General features: G+C 23.4%; 2 protein-coding genes across 7 annotated transcripts in view; one reads left to right on the top strand and one right to left on the bottom strand.

Annotated features, from left to right (window-relative positions):
• Window positions 1-13,844: 13,844 nt before the first annotated feature.
• The window catches only part of LOC129616251 (probable WRKY transcription factor protein 1), a 128,035-nt gene continuing 119,431 nt past the window's right edge, over window positions 13,845-22,448 (bottom strand). For all 6 annotated transcript variants that reach the window (XM_055531838.1, XM_055531822.1, XM_055531847.1 and 3 more), the window contains exon 7: window positions 13,845-14,061. The gene's annotated coding sequence lies outside the window, so the exon portion shown is untranslated. The remainder of the gene's footprint in view (window positions 14,062-22,448) is intronic.
• Window positions 17,330-18,727, top strand: LOC129616622 (uncharacterized; the record flags this gene model as incomplete). The annotated part of the gene is made up of 2 exons (XM_055532250.1): window positions 17,330-17,696; window positions 18,597-18,727. Coding segments are annotated over 2 exons (498 nt in total), but the record flags the coding sequence as incomplete, so codon positions are not given.

The following is a 22,448-nucleotide window of genomic DNA, read 5'->3' as shown; positions in this document are numbered from 1 at the left end:
ACAAAAATTTTTGGCTTTTTAAACCATAAACTCTCTTAAAATTTTAAAATTTTGCAAAAAAGAAAAATTTAAAAGAAAATAATGGCAAAGAAAAATGACCTAGATAAAAATTTTATATTTTTCCATAAAATTTAATTGTAAAAATCAATTTTGTTTGTACTCATGTACCAACTTTTTACACAATTTATTCATATGGTGAACATACGTACAATGTAAGTAGATATACATAGACGTGTAAGTATTTTAAACAAGTGTACATATAACCTATTAGTCCTTTAATATTCTTTGACCTTAATCTCGTTCTTATGATGTTTTACAAGAGACTATAAGAGACTATAGTCAGACAATAATAATAAAAAAAATCAGGAGTGAGTAATTTTTATTCTCTTTTATATTTTCATTTTAGAAAATTTCGCCTTATAAATGTTCTATTGATATTCTATTGCCAATATTATGTATATATATATATATATAAATAACATAATTAAACTATACATTACACACATACATAAAATTTTTAACATTAAAAGAGAATAAAAAGAAAGTCAGCCCCCCCCCCCCCCCTTAAAAACTATGCTACGTGTTTTATCTAAATTACATGATCTTGTACTATAAAATAGATGGCGTATAAAACTTAAAGAAACTTAAATGCTAGTCAACAAAATTGTTATATTGTATAATTCATACACAATGTATTTATTTTTTTCCTCTCTCTTTACAACAATTTGAGTTAGTTGAAATTTATGTTTGTTTGTTATATATGTACATACGATAACCTTAAATTAGAAATTCTGGTAAATAAAATATTAAAAATAAATTGCTTTCTCTTTTTTTTTTGGTTTTTATTTTTATGTTATTCTTGGTAGGTCTAAATATTTTCAAATAAAATAAAAGATCAATTATGGTCATGAATTCATTGAAATTACTGTAGATAAAATAAATTTTTGACTTTAATAACCAAACAGAGAACAACATAAACAGAGAATTTTTGAAAATATTCCGAGAAAATGAGAGCATTTGGCAAATTAAAAAGTGAAAAGACAAAATAATTCGAATTTGAACATACATAACCCTTATTCAATTGAAATGTCATGGTTTCTGTCAAAACAAATGGTTTATAAAAATAATATAACAGTGTGTAATTTATTAAAAACAATTTACTAAAACTCTCAGCATTTTCAATTCATGAAGAAATTTCAATTCGAATTCTCTCAATGAATTTGTAATGAATGAGTAAAATCAAAACTAATTTGGAAAAAATTAGAATTGTGTCTGTTCTGAACACTTAAATTTAATATACGCACAAATTAGAATTATTTCTGCCTGAAACACTTTTAGTGTGAAATGGAGGAATAATTCTCCCATGGGTGAGTGTTATTCTCTCTATTTTTGTTTTTGAAAAATTTTGTTTTTGAAATACTCTCAAATTTTTGTTATGAATCTAATCCTTAATTGTCAGAAAGAGTAATTTTTTGACAATATCAGCTAAGTAATATAAAGGAATTTATAATTTTTTATAAAAAAAAGGAAATTTAATGTCCCTTTTCTTAAATTTTTATTTTATTCATCTAACATTCTAACTAGATCTAGAGGATTTTTATTGTACTCATTAAAATTTTTTGAGAAAAAGAAATTTATAATTAATAATTAAATTCTTATATGTATTTTATCGGCCATCTTTGTATTGTTGCTCTTACAGAATTATTCTACAAAATCGTACTAAATCCTTTAATTTAATTTCAAATTTCTTTAGGATATTTACGAGTAGTTTGTAGAAATAACAGTACTGTTGTGTACGGATTTTGCGAATTTCTCAAAGATTTTTCGTTAAAGGGTTCCCTTTTTTTGTTTTATTTAAATTTTTAAATATAAATTTTTTTTTGGAAAGGATTGAAATTTTTATTTGTATAATATTATAAGGTTTGTTGTCTATTAAAAAAGGTTTAATGGTTTTAAAAACAAAATGTTCAATCAACCATTTTTATTTTACTCACTTAAAAACTTTTTACGAAAATTTTTTAATACAAAAAGAAAGTAAAAGGAAAAGAGAAATGAGAATGAATAAAAATTTGATGAAGCGGAAATTTTGAGAACTTTTACAGAAAATCAACAAAATTCACAACACATGTGTCATGTGTGTCTTTGTTGTACTCATAAAAGTTACAGGATAGTGTCATGAATGTAAGATTTACGATTTCTTATGCCTTCTTTTTAATCTTTAATGCCAAAGGATCTTATTGAAATTTGATGTACATGTATACAAAATGTCGAATTTTTTGTTTGCTTAGGAATTGTTTTTTTTAGGAAAGGAAAAATCGAATTGTAAATTTTCTCTTTATCTACACTCGTTTTTTTTTATTTCTTGACTAAAGTCGAAAAACAAAATTTTATTTCCTTAGTTTTCTTTTATCTTTTTGGAATAGTAAACAAGTCTGTACAACCATTAAGTATAGGAAAAATTAAATGTCCTTAAAATTTTTCCTATTCTTTTTCCTTTGTTTTTCTTGCAATTCATTGTTTCATGATAATGTCAACTTTTACAACATCATTTGCATCACATAATTTTCTATTTATTTTTCGAAAAGAATGTGAAAAAAAAATTTCTTTAAAAAAGATTATTTTAAATATAAAGTACACGTCGTCGTACAATGTGAATTAAATTTTACGAAGTAAATTAAGACGTACAGAAATGTATGAACTTGAATGTGTTTGTATGTACGCAAACATGTATAATACTTTAAATACAGACATAAACGTAGGTACGACAGAAATATTCTTTTATATTCCCGGGGTATACACGTAACACGTACAATATTTATTCGCAAAATGTTTTAAGAGAAAATTTATTGTACATTTTTTTCGCATTAACTTGGTTGAATGTGTGATTAAAGAGAGTGTTCGATCATAAGAATGAACTGAACATATTATTCTGTGTAAGTCTGACCGTAAAATCAGTTTATAATTTGTAATTTTGCTTTTCAATTAGAACTAAATAAATTCAAAATGAATATTTTTATTATTCAAAAAATTGTTATAATGATAAACAAAATAACATATTAATTTTAAATGATATTAAAGTATTAAAATATAAGCAGCTATTAAACAGTTTGACGTTAAACTTCAAGATTCAAGAGAGAGCAAGATTGTATGAGAGTCAACAAATTAGTAAATAATTCCTCTTACCGATTAGATACTTAATGTGGCCATACTTAAGTACATTTTTGAATAAATATTCCTATTTTTTTATGAGGAGACCAAAATAATATTGGCATGACAGAACAGCTTTAACGTATTAACTCTCAAAATTTCCCAGATTCAAATGGATCTTACCATTAGGGAATTTTCTCAATCACTCTCTGTTTAATGTACTCGATTTCACATCTTTTTATTATTATTGCCGTCCATGAACTTCCTATGATAACATTTCCTTTTATAACGGTAATTGTTTTAAAAGTAAAACAAAAAATAAAAACATATAAATTTCTTTTTGTTTTACTTTTGAATTGCAGTTATTTTTTGCAGTGAAAAATGCTTACAATTACATACTTATGTTTTAAAATCTAAACTAATATCAAATAAATTATTAGATTTTTAAGATGATAGAGATTGGATTTTTTTAAGTTAATTTATGACTTTATTTAAAATTTTATGTATTTTTGGACTGAACTGGAGTGTAAAATATACATAGATCAGTATATATGCACAAATATACGATAATAGATTTTATCTTAGAAATCTCCTGATTTAAAAATCTCCTAATTTAAAAATCTCCTAATTTTGAATGTAATACATAACGTAATTAAAGAATTAAACTGAGTTTTGTATAATGTATGAGAGAGTAATTGAGCTTGTCAAAATAAAGCAATTCTACTTCTATTTATTGCATGTCTCTCTTGCTACAGAATAACTTCAAATATGTCAGGAAGAGTGATAAAATTTTGTATGACATTGTAAAGCACAAAACTTAAGAGAACTTAATTTTATTAAAAATTTTTGATTTTTGAGTTTGTACTTTGCAGCAATTAAACTTTGTAATTATATGATTATGTGAGAACTCTCCCCAGTCTCCCCAGTTTTCACTTAATTCTCCAATTAAAATTTTGAGTAAAATAATTTAATTGAAAAATATTTACTGAATATTAATTTTAGTTAAAATAAGTATTTGAATAAAATCTAAGTGATTTTCGGATTAAAATTTCAAAATATTTAATGTTGTATAACAGTTTTTTTTCCCTGAAGTTCTTCTTTAGAATACTTCTTAAAAGAAACCTTGAATGCAAATAAAATTTATCCCTTCGTTTTAAATTTTTTTTTCCTTAATTTTTTTTATTTAATTTCATTATTATTCTTCCGTTATTGGACATGACCCTAATTTTTTTTTTGTTTTATAATTGTTTATTTATAATAATTATAATTTTTGTCCTCCAAAATTATAAATCCCAAAAAAAAAAAAAAAAATTGGCATAATCTAAGTGATTTTTTTTAAAGAACCAAGGACATTTTTCTTGGTGTCACATAATAAAATCGAAGGAAATTATATCGGGAATTTTTAAAATAACAATTATTTTTTCATTTTTAAACTGTTATATTCGGTATTTTTGTTTGAATCTTTTAAAGAGAGAGGTAAGTTTAATTTGTTATAATTCCTCAAATACCATGGGTAAAACTGATCCCAATTATGTCTTATTTAATCATTCGTTTAAGTTTCTCCTAATTTCGAACGAAAACATTATATAATTCAGTTTTGAACGATTTAATTACATTTTCTCTCTTTGTATAATTGTGTGTATGTATTATTTTTATAGAGGAAATCGAAATAAATGCAAAAAATTCATTTCACTCTCTAATAATTTTTTTATAAATAATTCATTAATAAATACTGGCATGGCAGAGTGATAGCAAAACAATAATTGTATAATATTTTTATTAGGTTGAGACAATAAGAGTTGAGATAATAAGAGTTTTTTGTATGATCACAGTTTGAATTTCGTACGAAATCATTTTTTTTCCCTCAGTACTGCGAGATTTGTACAGCGGTGCCATCATCGTCGTATAATAAAATTAATAATAAAAAACGATCTTCTCTTCAAAATGAAATAATAAAGGTGAATTAATTTCAATTCAACATTCAATAAAAATGTAAATTGAAATGTAAAGAGAATATTTTGAAAATATTTGAGAGTGAACATGTATTATCAATTATTATTAACACTATAATCGAGAATCATTACTGTTAAATCAAAAAGAGTAAAACGAGTGAAATGATTAATAATATTGCTGGCTGCAATTGTTACTACTCTTTTCTTTTAATTGCTTCCTAAAGAAATATTAATTATTAATTATTAATTGAGAGAAACCCTTACTTAATTTAGATTAACATGAAAATGATTTTAACAAAAAAACAAAACAAATAAAGCATTTTAGATAACAATCAAACAATTTGGGTGCAAATAATCTCAAAACAACAACAAAAAAAAAATTATACTCAAAAACTTATTACCTAAAATTAAAGGATATACGAGAAATTTAAAGGTTTTCCAAAAACGGAAAAAAATTTTAAAGGAGAATTAAAAAAAAGGATTTTTTTTTATGTTAATTAAAAAAACAGAAAAATAAAAAATATTTTTTTAATTACTTTTCATTAACAAGAAGAGAAGGTTGCGAATTTTTCTCTCTCTCTTTTCTTTTTTTGTTTGGTAATTTCCTCTTTACACTTTTGGAAAACACAGAGAAAAAAAATAAACACAGTTGCAAAACAAGTTTAGAAACAATAAATTTAAGAGTTACTGATAAAAAGGAATAAGAAAAAAGTAATAAAAAATTTTTGCACGTCAAGGACCATTTATTCTTGAATATTTTATTGACTGTAAAATTTAATTTTCCTTTTACTTAAAATAATAAAGAAACTTCAAAAAAAAATTTTTTTTTGAAGGAAATAGGATTATTTTTAATTTTCATCCCAATGGCGAGTTTCACAATTTTAAGTGGATTAAAATGCTCAAAAGGATATGATCTGAAGAAAATATTTAAAAACACATAATTTAATTTTAAATTTAAATTGTAGGTCCAGTTCACATAAAGATGCTTTGATAAAAAATTTAAAATATTTTAAAATTAAATTATTATATGATCAAAAGCGGGAATTAACAGCAACTCTGCGAAAATAGTTGATTAATAATAAATTTGAATAAAATTTTGAAATACTGTTATACTCTAAAATTATGGGTGATATTTGAATTTTGTTATACAATATAAAATGTCAAAAAAAAAATATTATGTAAATTAAATTAAATAAAAAATTTTTAATGCAATTAGAATAATTTTAAGTGTAATAAATTTGTGATTTTTATTCAAAAGTTTCTTTTTCAACTTCTGTGTAAATTAAATAAATTGAATAAGTAAATTCTTTGAGTTCCATAATGCAATAATGCAATAATATTTGTTTGCAAAATTTATTGAGAAATTCATATAATTAACTTGAATTCAATTTATTTTTTAATTGAATTCTGTAATTTATTTTTGAGCATAATCCGATTAAAAACTCGCATTTACTGCTATATTGAATTTAAAGTACGATATAAGACAGATATATTCTAATAAATACCTTGACATTTGTGTCAAATTGCCTGTTATACTGTTTTATGTCACAATTTAGAGATTATCTTATACATAGATAAGAGCTATTTGAATGTCAGGCATGTACTGCAATTTGATGAAAGAAGAGTAATATTTGGTGATAAAATGTCATATAAAATTTTAATTAAAAACCATTTTTAATTTAACAGAAGTTGAGAATGAGATTATAAATATATTATACTTATTACGGAAATATTCTCATTACCTTATCATAATGATTAAATTCTATGAACACAATTACTATCATGCAAGTAAGTATTACCTTTCATTTAATTTAGAAATCTAATATTGACAATATTAATCTATTATAGAAAATTTCTATTAAATTAAATTCGAAATACTTTAAAATTTTAATTAAACATTAAGTTTTTCTTTTTATTTTAAATGTTACGGTATTTAAAACACCCGCATATGTAAATTAAATTTTAAATTATCGTCACATTTTACATTTTAAACAAAAGAGAGAAAAAAGAAAACAATTTTATAGTGTAACTGTTAGCATGACGATGACATTTTAATTTTTTTTCTCTTTTTCACTAAAATTGTTTTTTCATTCACTCATTTTCATGCTCATATTTTATATAACATTAAAATTTTTAAATTTAACTGTCCATCATTTGGTTTTACTCTTTTAAAAACCACATTAAAGTAATTATTGTTATAATTGTATGAGTGTGTGTGTGTTTGCTTTAAATTGTACATTTTTGTTGCGGGTGAGTGTACACACATAAGTACGTATGTGAACTTATTGTAGTTATGCACATACGGTCATGTACATGTTATGTATGTAAGTGAAATGAATTTTTTTAAAAAACTGTTTACTAAAATAAAACCTTAATGACTTAATTAAATTTTAGTTGAGAAAATAATTTAAGCATTGAATTTTTTTTTTAGAAATTTGAGAGAGTAATTAAAACTGAAAGAAGAGAAATTATTGAAATTTTTTTTAAAAACCTCTGTAATAATTGTTTCATTACTGAAGTGTAACACAAAAGTAATGTGGTTTATGTTGCTCAAAAATTCTTTCCGGGAAATTAAATAACATTTGAAAAAAGTTCAATCATCAGATTTAATTTTCTCTCGAATCAAAAGGATTTTTTCTCAAAATATTCTTAATTATTAGGAGAATTTATCGAACTATTGAGAAGTTTAGAATTTTGAGTGAGAATATTAACAAATTTAGAAAATTGAGAATTATTATTCCTATTTGAGTTGCACCAAGCGTTTTCTACTGTAATCTTTCAATATGGCTTCTCCGCGTTCGCATACGCGTTCGCGAGGAACTTTATACAATGAAATCAAATAAATTAACATCAAAGATTCGTGCAACTTCAGATACACATCAAAATTTCAAAGTATTTTCTCAAACTTAATTAAAAATAGAGTTGGAAACTTTAAATTTACTACAAAACAATTTTAATAAAAAATTCATCAAAATTTTCTGCCATTTTCAATAAAAAAATTTTCCTTTTTACAAAGCTCTGAAACAACAAAAAAACAATTTCCTTTTTTTTTTTTCTAAAAAAAATTTTTTAAAACAAAAGCATTTTATTTTCATTCAAAAAAAGCAAAAAGCATTTTTAACTCAACTAAAACGATCGCTACTTTTTACGAAAATGACCGTAAATTTTTATTAAAAATAAAGAAAAGAAAAATTTTAAATGCTTTTCGTTCAACTTTTTTACTTTTTTTCTCTTTTTTTAATTCGAATTTAGTTCAATGGTATTTAATAACCTGCTTCATTTTTAATAAAGTTGAATATAACAAAAGGCTGCACATGACTTTGATTGATAGGATTGGAATAAACAAAAAAATTGTTATGCAAAAGTTGGCAAAATAAAAAAAAACCAAAAATAAAAAAAATTGATTAAATTTATGCATTTATTCAAAAAAAAAACAAAAAGGTTAAAGAAAATAGTTAAAAAAAAGCCAGTCAAAAAAAAGTAGCGTTAAGCGCGCTGACTAATTTCGCACACGTAAACGTATGTGTATGTAGATATGATGTGGGTAAAATGATAACGGTAAATTGAGTAGTTAAAAGAAAGAAAATAAAATTTCTTGCTTTTTTTTACTGTTCTTAATGTAATTTGATATTATTACTGTTATACGTGTCAATAAAATTCTTTAAAAATTAAGGTTAATACAGATAAAATTGTAGATAATGTCCGTATATCTGGATAGTGTTGTCAGTAACATCCGATGACACACATGTTTGATTGCTCATTTGTATTACATACATAAGTGTGCGCGTTTTAATACAAACTAATGGAACACAAGGAGTCAAACAATTGGAAAACGAAATATTGCATGTTTGAATTCAAATGTCCGAAGTTGTAACGCTACCGAAATTTGCGGTTAATCAAACTTTCGGACAAACTTCAAGAAGTTTTTTTCATTCTTCAAGAAGTTTCTTTCAAACATAAAACTCTTTGACACACATTTTGTATAGTAAGAATTTTTCTGACACACTTTTGTAAGAATTTTCGGCTCAAACCAGAAAATTAAATATTTACACAAAAAACCATACTTTTGCATATGTAAAAATATTTTCGCTATTTGAATCAAATTCGCTGTTTCAAACTGAACTAAGAAAGGCATGAGAATGAGCTGAGAAATTTCCTCAACGTAAAGGAAAAGCACTGTTCATATTGGGTTTAAAAATAAGTATAACATTTTTCTTATTATTGCCAGCTATTCCAAAAATTTTATAAAAATGTAACAAGCCACATTCTTTCACTCAATTCAATCTATTATTGCTTTAATATTGGGGAGAAACTGGAATGGACAGCTATAATTTGTCAGCTTTAATTCATAAAAGCTCAATTTATTGTCACAAATCATGTTGGTCTCATAAATGCAAAAGAAATCGAGAACTTTACACTCCATATGATTCAATTCTTTTCTCAAAGAAAATTAACTAATATTTTGAAAACTCCTAGCTAGTTATATCAATAAACTTCGCCTGTCATTGTAATAGAGCATTACTTTTACAATGAAAGTATAAAAAAAAATTAAAGTGTTATATGCTTGTTAAAATTTTCCTTTGTGAATAATTTAATTTTTCAGCCATTGTAGAAAATATATAAAAAAAAAAGAAATTTTGATAAAAGGTTTACACAAAAAGGTGAAATTTATTTTCTGCATATCGTAAAATAAAATGAATTAAAAAATGAGCGCAGGTTACAAAGGGCAAACACACACATGCATACTTATATAAAAGTTAATCTTATCAAAGTTTAAATTTTTTTTTTTACTTTTATACTCGTTTATAGATGCAGGAGTTTTAAAGGTTTCTTTATATTGAAAAATTTTAAAATATTTTTTTTTTCTGAATTTAATAGTGTATAAAGTGTTAATTATATCATTTTATAATTTTCCAAGTCCAAGTGCATTTAAAGTGATTGACGGGATATTTTCATACCATGGCATTTTAAAAGTCTGCATGCATTAATTTTATATTAAATTAAGGATTTAATAGAGTTGAAAATTGATAGCCATTTTGTTATATAGACATTTAAGCTTAATAATGTATAAGAGTTTTTTTATTCTTTTATAATAGAAAAAGTATTAGAAAAATGTCAGGGATAATATTAAGATTATAGGGTTGTATATTAATATTATCTACTATGGTAGAGTGGGAAATTAATTTGCAAATTAATATTAGAGAAATTTTTAATCAATTTTACAAAATTTATTCAGAGTTTTTGAGAAGTTTGTGTCATTCATATACTCGTACCGGAATTAATTTCCAAAATCGCATTGAATATCTTTTTCCAAACCGAAATTTTTATAAACTCTAATATTGCGTCAAAACGCAAACATAAAACTAAAATGTTGCTTATCTCCAAAAATATTATCGAAAATTTAATCAACACGGCAGCACCAAACGATTAATGACTTTGGCAATTGATTAAAACGAACGCTAGGGGTATCCAAAGCTTGCAATTTATAAAACAAATTCTACATAAAATTCTCTTTCGATAATAAATTTAAAAAAATTAAAAACATCTCACCTTCACCTCATTCTCAATATAATAAATTGAATTTAAATTTTATAATTCTCTCTAATAAAAATTTTGAGTGCAACATTGAGCGTTAAATAAAACTACATACTCGTATAATTATTATGTACGCATATTGCATATTATAAATATTGTACTGTATATTGCTGTAATGTTAATTAATTTTCAATAGAAATTATCACCATATGGTCAGAGAGTAGACTAACGTCAGAGAACATTGTATAATATAAGAAAAAATTATTTATTACGCAGCCATTTATAGAATTAATTTTAATTTTAAAGAACAATAATTATTAAATAATTGTTATATTGTATAACAAATCAATATTTATAACACTTAAAAACTAATTATTAATTATCATAGTCATGTTTATCGTATGTCAATAAATTTATGTCTGTTACTCTCAATTTTAATTTAAGTAGCATTCGTTTGTATATGCATTGTAGTTACCCAGGTACCCAACCTAACAATATTTTCAGAGAAAAAAAATTATTTTATTTGAGGTTATTTATGAAAAATTTTTTTAATAATTTAATTTACAAATTTATTTTTCTTTTTTTCATAAATTTTAAATTATTCTAATCAAATTTTAATTTACCATTGTTTTAAATTAAAAAATAGATCAATAATATTGTATAATAATGTGTGAAAACTGTTATATATTCAGTAAATATTTTTAACATTTTAATAAAAATAATATTCAATGAACTGTTAAATGACCTTGTTCAAATAAAATTAAAATCCATAATAGATCTATCACAAAGGTATGGTGTGTAAAAGAAATTAGTGAAAAAAAAAATTCAACAAAATTTTTATTAGAAAAAAATCTAATTTTTCCGATAGGCAATGTATTAACATTTTACCTATTAAACTCAATAAACTTTTATATATGAGAGTGTAGGTTGGTATAGGTTGCATACTGAACTATACGATTTTCATTCATGCGTATCAAATTTCTTATATAACGGCACCCTACTACTCATGTGTGTATTCAATTATTTTATTGTTTTTTTTTTTTCGAAATTTGAGGTTAACATTTTATAAGGTTCTCGAAATTTTTCATTATATATCAGATTACGTATAATCTCTCAGAAAATTCCATTAAATTTTAAATATTTAAGAAAACAGAAAATATAATAAATATTTAATAACTGTTTATAAATATATATATGTATGTAAAATTATATTAAAAATTTCAATAGTTTAAAATCGAAATTCGATAAATTGGTTTTAACCATAATATTGAATATTGTGTTATACTCAAATTAAATTTTTATTCAACATTTTTATTGTTTTTCGAAATTTTATTATTTTAAAAGTACAAACTGAACTACCTACTATTCGAAAATTTGATTAAATTCTCGTAATACCCGTTTTAATAATGTTATATGCAACATATTGCCGAACTTATACTCGTAATTTCAATGAATAATGATTGTGGCGTGACAGTATAACAATATTTGAATTCTTTGCACATTTAGATTAATAGTTAGTAAAAGTTGATTGATATCAGGAAGTTTGAAGGCGATCGAAATAAAATGAAAGAACCTGTTTTCTTATAAAGTCTTTTTATAAATTAAGGAAAAAAACAAATTGTTATACATAAGGGAAATTGAAAATTTTTTAAAATTTTTGACATAATTTTAGATTATAATTTCTTAAATTTATAATTACACTCGAAACTAATATTAACTCAGAATTAAAAAATTTATTTGATTCACATAATATCTGTTATACATAATTTCTATTATACAAAGTTATGTTATGCTGTTCTGTTATACATAATTCGTTTTACAAAAATGTGGCTTAATATAAATAAATTTACTATTATCAAACGATTTGCATTATAATATTAATAAGGACTATTCTTTTGAACCGCAGAACATGAGGCAATTAGGATGTTATACTGGAATGCAACGAGGAATTAAAATGATTTATATAAGTGATATACTGAATTATACACAATACAATAAGTTCCATACTAGAAAAACGTACCGTACAAGAAAAACGATAATTCTAAAACTGAAAAAGCGGGATACATGATTACGAGATAAGAGATTAAAAAAGCGGGGTATACAATTAGGGAGTACTGCACAGAACAAGGTGATATACACGATTAGGCTTTTAAATTCTAAATTTTTTTTACCTCTTAGAGATTTAAAAACATTTTATAATAATTTTTTTTTTTTCATTTTTAACGAAGCCATCAAAAGAAGAGAAAGGGCGGACGGCCGACTAAGAACAAATTTGTCAGTCAGAAATTTCTTTATTATTTTTCATTAATAATTTCAACAATCTTTTAGTTTTGTTCTTTTACTTACTTTTGATGATTTTTTTTTAATGGAAGTTTTTTTATTGCCAGAAGGTTTTCTTCTTTTTAAACTTCTTTTGCTCATAAAAACAAATTTAAAATTTTTGACGTTTTATTAACTTTTTTGTTTTCCCCATAAATGTTCACAAACATACGCGGCAGATTTCATTTGAATATTTAAATTTTCATATTAAAAGTAAATTTAATTTTTCATTTTAAAAGTAAATTTAATTTCAATTTAAAAAGCAAAGATTCTAAAGAATAAGATTTTACGCAAATTTTATGTTTTATTTTAATAGATGAAAAATATTGTGCTTTTATTTAGGGGCTAGGTCTCGATGTACGTATGCTACAAGTTTTGTTTATGGATTCTGTCAGAGATCGCCAAAGCCTCTCGAAAATTATCATATTTTTGGCTATTTTCAGATGGTTCGAAGACATGACGTTATGGCATTCAAGTTGTTTAATTAATGCAAATATTGTTTCTGATCTAATCGCCAACAGAATGTCCTAAATTTTCCATATTTTCGATAATTACCAAGAATGCCATAGTATAACATTACCTATCCTATATATATGAATCTTAAGTCTACCGAATTAATCACATCTGGACGATGCTGTTAAGTTATGCAGTTCTTAGTACACTAACAGGAAGGAAGAAAAGCTTTTGTTATACTTAGCGTATTGTTATACTTAGCGTCGAATTCTTCTAAATCAAGGTATACACGGGAAATTAATAATTTTTAATTTTTATACACCCAAAATTAAATATCATATTTATTTCATTTTCATAACTTTCCATAATTAAAATTCAATTTCAAATTTTTAGAATAAAATAAAAAAAATATGTGATTTGTTGATCAATTTTACATAATTATTTTACCTAATATATAAAAATATTTTTAAATAAATTTAAAGGTACCATTTTTTATTTGAGCCTCTTTATATATTTTTAATACATACGTGCGTATATGTATACAAATACAAGAGTATTTAAAATAGGTTAATCCTTTTAATAATAATTAAATTTTAAACTGTGATTGGGTAATATGGGAAAAATTTCTCAATAATGGGGGTAGAAATCAACATACCTGAAAAGAAAAAGAAGAAAAATATTTGTTATTAATTAATTTTTAATGAAATTTAAATAATTTAATATATTTATACATATATATATGTGGAAGGAAATTCATATACTAAAATATATATACTAAATTTAAATGATTTTTTGTTGGAAAATAGACTAAAATTTTGCGTAATTGTTCGTCTTTCATTTTAAATTCATATTTTTTTCATTTGTTATACGATTATTGAAAAAAAAAACAATATATTTAAATTATTGATTTGATTTTACACACAAAAATTCTCTGAGTGTACACCACTTTCATAATAATTTTTTCTTCAAGACTATACACAAACACAATAAAGAGAGTATTACGAATATAACGATACTACCAAATTAAAGAGTACCCTACATTCACAACAAATCATTAAAAATACAAAAAGAAAAATAGAGAAATACCCACAAAATAAATATTAAGCACAGAAAATACTCTCACAGTCTCGCATGCTTAAATGAAAAAAATTTCAAATATTGAAATAATACCCTCTCTAATTATATTGGTAACGTTCCAATCGTTTGCAATTCCGACGCCTTTCTACTCTCAAATACATTCTAGTACACCAGTCTATTTAAAAATGTAGATGACAAAAATAATCACGAACATTTTTCCGGTAGATGGCTTTACATTTTGATTAGAGTAGCAGGGTATGCAAATTGGTTTTACTCTTCTTCCACTGTGAACTGTGGTATACTGTCTTAACAATTGATTTTGGCGACCTGAACATTTACGTAGGTTACGAAGCCTAAGTAGGGATTCTTCTTCTACGAGTATTATAACTTTAAACTAAACGCGTGCTCATACCCATTTTCCTTGAAAGTGCCATTTATCTGTGTTGTAATCTGTTATATTTTATATTCCAGTTACGAATATTAAAATTTTTAATGCCAAAATTATTGCAGAATGTAGAACCAAGTGAATGTATAATTCACATTGTAATTTAATTCTTTTCAAATGTGTGTACGTTATTACGTGTACTTAAAATTCTATATAGAATACTTATATGTAGTACTAACTGTTATATCCTTGGAAACAAAAATATATATTATACATATTTGAATTTTCATTTTTATTTCATAATCTTTTATAAATTTTCTAAAATTCTAAATTTATAATGTATAAAAATATGTACATACGTATGACGATATCGTTGAATATTTTTTTGAAGAGTCTATAAATATGTAAGTTGGAAAAATATGCATTATATTTTATTTTCATATCATTCCATTTATAACATAATATACAAAAGTGTTATACAGATTAAAGAGTACAATAAAATTGCATTATTTATGAGAAAGAATAATAGAAGGAAAAAAATAAAATACTTATATAGAAAATTTTGTAAAGGATTTTCTTATGGAATTGCATTTTAAACAATAAAATAATAAATCTTTGAATGTATATGTATAATGCACCCCTATAGAAAAAGAGAGCCACAATTCAGAATTTCAAGATTTTTAAAAACTTAAGAACATTTATGAATTAAAACTAAGTTAAAGCGAAATATTCATAAATAAATTGTTTAGCATATATTTAAGTAATCTAATTATTGCAACGCCATTTTACAAATTCAAAAGAAATGAGAGCGAAATCAGCATTCTAAGTTACCAGGAGATGCAGCAAGTGCGTAATGATATGCAATTGCACGCATTCATTTATATTTTTCTCAATATCAAATAAAATTTTTTAAAGTAATAGCAAAAGATTTTATATAAAGTTACTAATTTGATTTGACGGATTAAGAGAGTAATTTGACAAATGAAGAGAATAATTTGACGGATGAAGAGAGTAATTTGACAGATGAAAAGAATAATTTGGCAGGTGAAGAGAGTAAAATTTGACAAATGAAGAGAATAATTTGACGGATGAAGAGAGTAATTTGACAAATGAAGAGAGTAATTTGACAAATGAAGAGAATAATTTGAAAGATGAGGAGAGTAATTTAACTGATGAAGAGAATAATTTGACAGATGAATAGAATAATTTGAAAGATGAAGAGAGTAATTTGACAGATAATTTTTTTTTGTTAACTAAATCCAGTAATTTAATAACAGTTCGGTAATTAAAATTATTGAGAGTTCTCACAATTTCTCATGTAAGACTATAAAGAGTACATTTTACTCTCAGTATCACCTCTTATTCGGTTACATTTATTATTTTATATTGTGGCAGTATTATTTTGATGGTGTGATATATTTTAAGCACAATATATAGAATTTTTACGTACATATGTAATCCGAAGAACATTTCTATACACTTACACGATTTATCGGTACCATTCGATTGAATGGTATCGAATTCTAAAATATTTGTTTTTTTTTCTAAATATTTTGCCTGATATTCTTTTTCTTAAAAAAAAATACTTAATATTGAATATTTAAATATGTAGCTATATAACCAATCATAATATTCATACGGAATTGTAAGAACTCGATTTTTATTTTTAAATATCGTTTAGTTGTACAAGGTAATTGGTTGTTTGTAAAATTTTACTAAAAAGAAAATATCCCTGAAATATAAGATTTTTTTTTTTTTAAATTTTTAACAATATTTTAAACTACTCAAATCACAAGGCGAACAAAAATCAAATAAAAATAAAAAACTAAAAAAAAATTGGAATCAAAAAAATATCAGATCGACCTAATCGGAAAAAAAAAAAAACAAGAAATGAAAGTTTAATTTGAATTTAACATAAATTTGTGTGTTTGAATTTTGAAATTTTTTTTTTGGTTTTCTAAAACAACCATTATTGACTTCGTCATTACATAAAATTTGTAGTATACTGCAGTATATTTATATTTTATATTTATTTACACTCTAAAAACACACTATTAAAACAGTAGAAAAAAAAATAATAGAAATGATTGAAACTGATTACGTAACCGAAACTAATATATCAAATTACAAAAAGGAATCATTTAGATTTAAAACATCAACCGAACAACAACACAATATTGTTGATTTAGAAGAGAAAAAATTAAATAAAATTTTGGATACTACAATTACTACAACTACAACAACTGAAATTGATGATTTAAGTTCAGAGTATAGTACAAGTACTATTAATAGTGGTAATTATTAAAAATATATTAATAATAATTAATATTTTATATTTTTTTATAATAATATATTCACAGATTCATCAAATAGTAGTAATATTAGTGGTAGTAGTGGCAATAGTGAAAGTAGTAATAGTAGCGGCAGTAGTAATACTACTAGTAATAAAAATAATATTAATATCACAAATAATCCAATTAGTAGTGATAGTACAATAACAATTTTTAATCGTGCTCGTGGTAATTGGAAAAAAATTAAAGAAATTAGTAAAAAAGAGGAAAAAAGGCCACCATGGCAACCGGTGAGCCTATCAACATTACCAAAACCCGATAAAGAAACATTAATGAAAGCAAAATTATTGGATGCTTCAAGACGAATGAGAAAGAATGGTGTTGGTAGTCAAACGGACTTTGTTCCGACAATTATTATGAAAGATGCAACAAATGATATTCAAAATGATTTAATATGGAAAAAAGATGTTGAAATATTAACTGATGGTAGATTAATATTTCGTAATGATAGACCAGAACAATTTTTATTAACAATGACTCAAATATTACAAACAGATAAAATATCAATAAAAAATTTTGGTACACAAACACCAACAATACGTAATTTAAATATAAATTTTAATGAATTTTGTAATGATTTTTTAAAATATAATCAAAATAATAATAATGGTAAAAAATTATATAATTTTATTGAAAATTATGAAAAAATTCAGGATCAATTAAAAAATATTAAAAAATCAAGTGAAAAATTATTATTAAATAATAAAAATTATAAAATACTTAAAGATAATACAATTAAAAAATATTCTGATAAAGAATTAGAAATTATACAAAATAAAATGTTACCATTAAAATTTTATAATATTATAGAAAATCTAACATATTCATATTGGAGTTTTAGTATATTTGATCATTTATCTTTTCATAATAATTATTATCATGATAATGAAGATAAAATCATATTAATAAATAATAGATTAAAAAATAATAAAATTTCAACAATAACACAAAATTCTACAAAACTATTACAACAATATAAAGAGAATAAATCAATATCATCATCATCTTCTTCTCTAAGAGGACAGCAACCAATACAACCACTGTCGTCAATATTGCCATCAACAATAACAAAATATAATGATAATAATTTACAATGGAATAATTTACAACGTAATGCAATATTAATATTATTAAAAGAAGCAATCTCATTAAATAAATTATTTGAAGAGATTGCATTAAAAATTGGACCAACATTACGAAAAGAAAAAATTTATAATAAAAAATTTATAACACCAGAATTTTTATCAGATAAATTTCAACCAGATATTCAAAGAGCTGAAAAAGAAATTAAAATATTAAAATCATCATTAAGAAAATTTGATTCAAATTATAATAATAAATTGAATGCAAGTAAATCAATTACTATTGAAAATATAGAGGAACAACAGTTTAATGAAAATTCTCTAAATAATGTTAATAATACTTGTAACAGTAATTATGATAGCAGTGAAAATTTTGAGAGTAAAAATATTTCAATACATGATATTAATGCAAGTGCAATTGAATAAAAATAAATTAATTACGTTGTTTACAATTGAGGCGCTCAGCACATTAGTGGCCTATTTAAAATCATTTTTACAAAAATGAGTTATTATATTCAATAGAGCTGTAATGGACTGAAGAATTCTTCTATATTTTTAAAATACTTAGTTTACTCCTATTTTCACTCAATTTTGACATAAGTTCGTTTTTGTCTTTACAAAATTTCCTTAAAAATTTCCTTAAATATTTCAATCGCAATTTACTCGAAATGTAATTTTTGCAAATATAGACTATTAATGTCCTGAGAACCTCAATTATGTGAAAAATATTAAGTGCAATTTAGAATAAGTGACAACACACGTACACACACACAATATTAAAATATTAATTTAAAATTAATAAATCTATATATTTAAAATAAATAATTATGTATGTATGTATATGTAAAATTTTAAACAAATAATTAAGTTAATTTCAAGTTTTACATCCACTTAACATAAGTAATTTATGTGTACATATATATATAAGTTATATTTCCAAAACTAAATTATAATGTAAGATTTTAAGAAAAAATTTAATAAAAGAATTTTGTGGCACCTCTATTTACATAAATGTAGATTAAAAACACCCTAGAAATAATTGTGTATTTATTAATTGTTCCACATTTCAATATAGAGCTCTTTTAGAATTAGTTCTATTTCTTTCTGAAACAGTAAATGTTATTGGTACAACAGTTGCCTTTACATATAATTATATTAATATCTCATTTTTTTAAGAGAGTATTTTAATAGAGAGTATTTTAATATCATATTTGATATCAGTATATGTCGTATACCCTTCCTATACAAGGAACGGAACGTTCAGTACTGTGCCTCCAACATGCTATTTTCCTTATTTTCAGAATGATTTAAAAATCCTTTTTGTTTTCTGTAACAAAAAATCCATAAATTCTCATTCTCTCCATGGAACATATTCTGCTCCTTATAGAACATAAAATTTTCAATATCATAGGATTTAAAAGTAATAAGAACTCTACACTTATACCCAAGATTTATTTAAAAAAAAAAAAAGGAAAAATTCTTAAAATAAATTTCCAAAAAAAATTTTTATCCTCATAATATAAATTTTAATTTGTGATTTTGAAGGAGGTTTGAAAGTTTACAGAGAAAAACACAAAATATTTTATTTAAATTTTATAAAAAAGTTTTTCTAAAAACAATTAATTATAATTTATATTGATTGGTTAAGTTTTTTTTTTTTATTTTTATTACTATAGGTAAATTTTATTGAGAATTTTTAAAAAGGAAAAGTTTAACACTTGGATAAGAGTAGGCGAATTAAAAATGTATTATATTTCAAGTTTAGACTGAGAGTAAGTACTTATTTACTCTTTGAAAATGAAAATTAAAAAAAACTGAGAAAATATTTATGGGAATTTTTTTTTTGGATCATAGAGGTATGGTGAGTAAGAGTGAGAGGTAGGGAGAGGTAGGGTGAGAATTTCAGAGTTCAGTTGTTAAATTTTTTAATAATTGAATAAAAATTGAATAAGATTGGATTCAAATAAAAGGTGAATTTTAGTTCAAAAATTATTTACCACTTTGTTTCGCTAATTATTTACTCTAAATTTAAATTTCAATTAATTGTGTAGTAATCAAAATACCTTGACTTCCAAAATGCAATAATATTGTATTATTACAAAATTCAGCAATTCATTTTTATAAGCTGAATTGTGTATTAGTACCATATTACTGCATTTCTGAAGTTGATCTTACTCATTTAAGAATTAACTGTAATTCGTGATTCGGGAATAAAAATTTATGTGTTCGGGAAAAAAATTATGCTGTACTCGTATTTGATACAAGGTACCCTAATAATCCCCAATTTAAAATACTTCCTAGTATACAAAAAATTTTTTATTCAGTTACTCAGCACAAGGCATATTTTAAGAATGCGTAATTGCATAATATTTTAAAAAAGAAAAATTACAATATTTGGAATGCATTACGTGTAATGCGATAAGTTAAAAAATTTTTAATGTAAACACAATTACATGAAATTACAAAATTTTCAAAAATTCTAAACATTTTAAAAATATCTTTAAAAATTGTTGAAAATTTTGAAATAGAACACTTTTAAAAATTATGAAATTTCTGATTTTTAAATATGCACACGTAGGTACACACAGCTATTTTAGATTTCAATCATAAATGTTCCAAATTTTTTTTGTTGAAACACCAATTTTTCAATATTGTATGAATAATTGTGCGTACGAGTAATTTGGAAGTCTAGTTCTCATAAATAAGCGATTGTAAGTACCTACATATTAACATTAATTTAGAAAATCTCAAAAAAATTCAATAATTTATTTTTATAACACTAAGTATAAACGTGTAAAAAGATAAGAAAACAATTTAAAATTTTTGTTTTTGTAATATTTACTCATTTTACATATTTTACTACAAAATATTAAAAGCATTCCATATAGTGTTTTGCATGTGTGTGTGTGGCTTATCCAATTTCTAAATTTAAAAATCTAGGGCATATTTTAATTATACTATAAAAGCGAAATTTTATTATCTAGAATTTACCATATCTTCCGCATGTATCTGTATGCGTGTATGTGTGTAAATTCAATTAATAAGAAAAATATTCATTATGTACATATATAGACAGGCTTGTATTTATAAAATTTTAAAAAGATGACCTCGACCTGACAAAAAAAAAAATCAAAAAAACCAAAAAAATCAAATTTGTTATACAAGATCTTTAATATTTAAATATATACGAGTATAATAAATTCTTAATATTCAAAAAAAAAATTCTGAATGTTATTATTAAAAATATTATTTTAATTTTTTATTTCCTGAATTCTTATACTCGTACAATAAATCCAATTCAGAAAATTTCTTTTTATGTACGAAATGTTTGAAAATGATTTTGAGTCGAAAAATTATTTCATATAACAATTTTTAATATTCAATAATAACAATAATTCAATTTAATTTATATTTATGTATGTATGTATAGAAAATATTATTATGGTAAATTCAGTTGGTACAAATATTTTGAAAATGAAATGAATAAATTTTGGAATTATCACTTAACTCTATTATAGGATATCTAGCCATAAAATCTATAATTTGTTGAAGTAAATACAATATAAGCAACGATATATCAATTGTTATCCAGAATAATAAAAGTGTTATATAGATAGAATGGTTCAATGTTGACTGTAATATTGTTGGATTCACAAAACAGAAAATCAATGGTATTATTAAAATTATTAGATTGATAAAAAATGTAATTTTAACTATAATTTAGGTTAAAATAAATTGATGTGTATGACGTATAACGATATTTAAGTATGATTTACGTTTCGACAAGTTCTATGTATGGCGACAAGTATGATTTGTTTGATGATATGTGTGACATATAACGATATTTATGTATAATTTACTTTTCGACTTGTATAAGCATGTACGTATCGACTTGCATGATGTATGACAAGATGTATAATTTGTTTGTTTATATGTATCGACTTGTGTTATGTATAACAAAATGTATGATTTGTTTATTTATATGTATGGCGATATTTATATATATGATTTACGTTTCAACATGTTTAATATATGACGATGTGTGTGATATAAGACGAGATGCATGATTTCTTAAATGATAAGTATAACGTATGATGACATTTATGTATGATTTACGTTTCAATATGTTTTATATATGACGATATGT

The sequence above is a fragment of the Condylostylus longicornis genome, unplaced genomic scaffold (genome assembly GCF_029603195.1).
Source record: "Condylostylus longicornis isolate FDR11 unplaced genomic scaffold, ASM2960319v2 ptg000005l, whole genome shotgun sequence".
Lineage (NCBI taxonomy): Eukaryota > Metazoa > Arthropoda > Insecta > Diptera > Dolichopodidae > Condylostylus > Condylostylus longicornis.
Note: the sequence above shows the minus strand (reverse complement) of the source record. Positions and strands in the feature narration are given on the sequence as shown.